General features: G+C 34.2%; 1 protein-coding gene across 1 annotated transcript in view; it reads right to left on the reverse strand.

The window, feature by feature from the left end:
* Positions 1-2,016: 2,016 nt before the first annotated feature.
* Positions 2,017-6,076, reverse strand: part of LOC118767679 (hybrid signal transduction histidine kinase I-like) — a 27,451-nt gene continuing 23,391 nt past the window's right edge. The window contains exons 5-6 of the mRNA XM_036512646.1: positions 4,833-4,916; positions 2,017-2,140 (exon numbers count right to left, since the gene is read on the reverse strand). Of these exons, the coding sequence (XP_036368539.1) occupies positions 2,017-2,140; positions 4,833-4,916 (208 nt within the window). The remainder of the gene's footprint in view (positions 2,141-4,832; positions 4,917-6,076) is intronic.

The following is a 6,076-nucleotide window of genomic DNA, read 5'->3' on the forward strand; positions in this document are numbered from 1 at the left end:
CACTTTGGGCAAATGTCTTTTACTATAGCCTCAAGCTGACCAAAGTCTTGTGAGTTGATTTGGTAGGTGGAAACTGAAAGAAACCTGTCGTATATGTATATATGCATCTTTGTGTCTGTGTTTGTCCCCCCCCCCCATCACCACTTGACAACTGGTGTTGGTGTGCTTATATCCCTATAACTTAGCTCCCTATAACTTAGCAGTTCAGCAGAGAGGCAAATATTCTGCTCAATACCACAGATTTGCTTGTCAGTTGCTTGACCATAACCAGTTGAGCATGTCCCTTAGTGGCTGACGATATGTGCATCTCTGATCATAAGCAGAAGTAGTGGGGGAGCATCATAGCCATGTGTTAAGAGGAATTCTTTGGGGTTTGAATAATTCACCTCTAGAAACAACCCTTATTCAGGGACCTTTCGAGCGGGATGGGTTACTGGACCAGAAGAAAATTCTAACAGGGCCCCACCTGCAAGGTCATGTGCTGCATGTGCCTGGTGTACCCTTATCAGATGGGTAGTCATGATGGGTATACTGAGCTTCGTATATTTTACCCCAGTATCACTTTGATGGCATGCACTGCTCTCTCACTCAATAATAATAATAATAATGAAAATAATAATAATACTTTCTAGCATAAGCACAAGGCCTGAAATTTGGGGGATGGGGGTTAGTTGATTACATCAACCCCCAGTGCGTAACTGGTACTTATTTCATCGAGCCTGGAAGGATGAACGGCAAAGTTGACCTCGGCAGAATTTGAACTCGGAATGTAAGGATGGACGAAATTCCTTCAAGCATTTTGCCTGGTGTGCTGGAGACTCTCAACAACAATGATAGTAATTTCTTTTGGCTATGAACATGAATTCATAGACAAGTGCAGAAATAGATATATTTGATAAATAGATAAGACAAAAACAGACAGATAATTATAGACAGAGATTTATGGATGGAGATGAAATTATAGGGTAGATGGGCGATGATGGGAGTTAATAAAGAGAAGACACAGAGATATGAGATAAAAATAAAGGTATACACACACACACACACACACATATACAGCATGGAAAATGGATGTTAAATGATGGTGATATATGTATACAGTATACTATTATCAAAACTGACAGACAGTGAAATAGAACTGTCTTTAAAATTCAACAACAAAGAATTAAACAAATTAAATTTACAAAAAAAAAAACAGAAAAAAAAGGAACAAGTTTAAAGTAGTACAATCTCAAACGAAATAATATATATATATATATATATATATATATATATATCATGTGTGTATGTGTGTGTAGCTTCTCCCTGCCCAAAATATAAAACGGTATAGAAACCTCAACAAGCAGACTGGAAAGACTAATTAGATGGGAAAAAAATAAATAAAAAATAAAAACAATGAACATTAATAAATAACAATTATAGGAAAATTTCCAATAACATAGTTGTGTGTGCGTGTGATGTGTGTGTGTGTGTGTGTGTGTGTGTGTGCGTGCGTGTGTGTGATTAAGTATGTATTACTATTGCTCCATTTTGCTTGACTGCAATATTTAAATGTTTGCTTATGCATACATGAATAAATATATTTATATGGAGAGTATACGTGTTGGTTGGTATGTGATATCAGGAAAAATGAATATTAAAAGTATATTTCCATAACTATATACATACATGTACACATATGCGTATCTCTCATTCACTCACTGTCTCTCTCTCTCTCTCCCTATATATATATATATATGTGTGTGTTTGTGTGTACATATCTGTGTCTCTATATGTATAACATCTCTCTCTCTCTCTCTCTTTATATATATATATATATATATATATACACACACACACACACACATACACACACTCATACAAATACAAATAAAGTTGTAAACATCAACAGAATAATTGCTAAAGCACTTGTACTTCATATTCCTCCACTTGTCGAACTAAAAGCCAATTTATAGGGGAAGGGGGGAAAGGAGAGGGTTCTAATTTATGTAGACAAAATCGAACATCTTAGAATATTCAGTTAGGGGTCATGTGATTAACATCACAGATTTGAATTCCCATAAATTTGATTGGCTGATGAAGATGACAGTTAGTTGCACAGGCAGAATAATAATTTAAGACTAAATGGATTTGTTTGCTTCTGAAAGAAAAATGAGAGAAGAAAAATTTGAGAGTAAATAACGTAGGTAAGAGAATAAGAAAAGATGGACAAGATTAATAAGCATTAGTTGAAATGAGGTTAGGCAATATGTAAGAATGAGATAAACTGTGTTTAGATGGTAGGTAAAATGAGATAAGATAAATATAAATTGTGAAACAAGATGAGATCAGATGTAATGAGATCAGATATAATATGATACAAGATTATATTGAGTGAGATCAGGTTTAAGATGGATCAAGATGAGAAAAACTGAGATCAATTGAAAAATGAAGTAGAATGAAATAAACTGAGATCAGATGTAACATGATACGAGATGATATATTAAGTGAGATGAGGTTTAAGATGACAGAAGATGAAATAAACTGGAAGACTTGAATGAACTGAGATCAAATTAAGGGTAAGTGAGTATTGACCAGGTAAAAACTAGAGAGGAGAGGAGGCAGCACCTATGGTAGTTTGCATAGTCTCTGAGATTAGTAAGGAGTAAAAAGGGGAAGAAATTGTGACCCATGGATTACTGCAGTTACTCTCAGCTTGTAATCCTGTTTCAAATGCTTGCAACATTAAACTCTGCTAAAGAGCTGCTACTAAGCATGAACGTCACCAATATTATTTTTGCTCAATTGTTACTATTATATGATAGTATCATAGTAACATTGTGAATAATATCAAGAAGTATATCATACATACAATAATTATAATTTAACTTTTATAACATTTGTTGGTGCTTGTTATACAAAATGATGAAATAAATACTAATTTTCAAAAGAAAAATATTTATCACCCTTAAAATAAAATTCAGTAAAACAAAAATTTTCATTTGTGTAACCCCCCTCATAACTACTTTCTCATTTACCCTTCCTCTGGGGTTCTTTCTCTTTCACTGTGACTATGTGTGCAGTGTTTCATTACTTATTGCCTGCCACCAAGCCTAGTACATGTACTCATCCTGCACTTCTTATTTTAACGCTATCTGTATCTTTTCTTTTTTGTTTTTTACTTCCCCCCCCCCCATCTCTATACAATGTAAAGTGTGACTAGAAACCAACCAAGCAACCAACCAACATTCATCCCAGTTGTCATTATTGAACAGAATTTACTCCCTGTTTACTTGATCTTATTTGAGCAATTTATTAATCTAATGTCAGAAATTATTAAAGATACTGTAACCCTCCCTCTTCACAATCAAGATTAAATGAGCTGAGATCAAAAACACAAGATCAGAGTATGTAAATTATAATAATTTCTTGACCAGATGATGAGCAGTGATAAAAGTTTGATAAAGTTCAAACCCAGGTTGTTGAGCTACAACAGGTTACTAGCTAAGTTCAATCAACATGAGAACAGATTAGATTGAGAGATCAGATCATCTTGAAACCAGTTAAGACAGAAACAGATGAGATAATTTAAGATTATGTTTGACTACCATGATATGATGTGATTGATTTAAATTGATAAGTTAAAGTAAATATATGTAAATCCTTGTTCTGTTTTAAGGAAAAGGGAATAATGGAATTTTAAATTGGTAAAATTTATAGCATGGCAATTGGAAATAATTAAAATAAAATGGTAAAAGGATTCCCAGATGATGGAAACAATTTCAAATATAGACCTATTAAGAGATGCCAAGAAACGTGAAATTTGTGCAAAATTGCACTAAATGTGCTGAGAAAGACAGAAAAATTAAGAATACACAAAGGGATACACACACACACATGGAGTGAGCAGAGGAAGCCCCAAAAGAGAAAAATTAAATTTTAAGACTAAGTTAATTGAAAGCAATTTGTAAAAATGGGACAAACCACATGTGACACGAGTAATGAGGTTTGAAATATTTTAACTAAATTAACTGAACATAGTCATTAAGAGCATTAGAGAAGAGAATAGAGCATCATGGGAAAATACACACACACACATGTATGTATGCATGTAACAACTTATGCACATGAGAGAGATGTAGATAATGTGTATATACACACACACACACACACATATATATATGTATACACAATTATGTAGATAACTATGTACATATATATATATAGACAAGAAAGAAACTAGATATACATATGCGTATATGCATGCATACATACATTTATATTTGCGCAGACCTGTGTGTGTGTGTGTATCTGTTCATGCATATATATATATATATATATATATACACACATATATATACGTATATATATGTGTGTATATATAACATCATCATCATTTAGCATCCGCTTTCCATGCTAGCATGGGTTATATATATATATATACGTATGCTAGCATGGAAAACGGACGCTAAACGATGACGACGATGATGATGATATATATTTATATATTTGCGTGCACAGATATTTATTTACATATATCCTTACACATACACACATACTGAGATGCATGAAAACATCCCAATACAGAGATGCAGTTGCCATGGTGACTGTTAGCAGAGAGAGACTTCTAGTTTAGATATGCAAATGGAAATTGTGTGTTGGTCATCTCATTGCTGATCATGGACCAAAGTTTGGACCATTCACTCATGTAATTTCCTGTCTAAATACCAAAGTTAATGAACAAGAAACCACCATCAGCTGGCTGTAACAAAACCAAGGAATCAGAGTTGTAAAAGACAGAGCAGTCTGATTAATAATTAAATGCCTAACGACATTAAATGCCTAACACCAACATCGGAATATCAATGAACCAAACAAGTGAGCGTCTACAAGAATTGGTCATGTCATCAGAAACAGCAGCAAAATTTTCCCTCCACCTTTAAAGATAATGAAAGCTGCTTGTTCAGGACTAGTATAGAACAATAAGTGGATACCACAGGGTTGTACAATAAGTGGGATACTCCAAGGTACACCAGTAACAGTACTACTTTGGCAAATTAATTTTTTAATTAGTCACTAATCAACAAGGAGTTATTGGACCGATGATCATCAAAGACATTCCAGCTGTGACTATTCTGTTTTTTTTTCTTAACAAAACATATATATCTAGGACTACATTATCCAATGTGACCTTTATTTAGATTTAAGACAGTAATGAGAGAGATATCGTTGCCATTTCTAGGAAGATAAATGATCACATAGAGATTCCTTCTGTGGCCTGGCAAAGTGGTTTCTTAACTTGTGATGGTGTAGTAGTCGTAGCAGTAGTCGTAGTAGTAATCTAACCCCCACCTCCAGGCCTATCCTGATTAAGTAGAATCGATGATCAAAAATGCTAACCTGATATACTTCAGTACTACATCCTCATGTATAAACAAGCCAGCTTCATTTTTAAAAAAAAGTATAGGGTGTTCTTTGAAGGAGATTTGGCTGCTGTATCTAGCTAATCAAGTGACTACATAAAGGTGCTATCTTGCATTTCAGAAGTACAGTAGTAGAGAGATGTATGTGGATCATATCAATATAACTTAATCTAAACCCACCACAGAAGGACAAATTCTTCAGTAATGCTTTAACAACTAGATTTAACAGTAACAGTTGGATTTGGTCTGAGAAGCTTTTATAGAACTTAACAATAACCAAAACTTTGCTTTAAAAAATGGACACCCATAGTGGGACCCTACTTTGATCTGCTTGAAGGGACAGCTAAACTTGCCCTCAGTAAATTGGCTACTGAAGATGAGAATGGAGAACAAGCTTTTCGAAATTGTAAATATTGATATGTATTCTTAAAAGACAATGACTTGGGGTCATGTAATTGGCTAGCCCCTTCTCTTAAAAAAATTCCTAGATGTGTGCCCTATAGTAGAAAGGATTATTAATGTTAATGAAAGCAATGAGCTGGCAGAATTGGTACCATGCTGGACAAAATACTTAACGACCTTCCTTCAGGCTTTACATGCTAAGGGCAACTTTGCTTTCCATCCTTTCAGAGTTGATAAAGTAAGTATCAGTTGAACACTGGGATCCATAAAAT

Source organism: Octopus sinensis, linkage group LG23 (genome assembly GCF_006345805.1).
Source record: "Octopus sinensis linkage group LG23, ASM634580v1, whole genome shotgun sequence".
Lineage (NCBI taxonomy): Eukaryota > Metazoa > Mollusca > Cephalopoda > Octopoda > Octopodidae > Octopus > Octopus sinensis.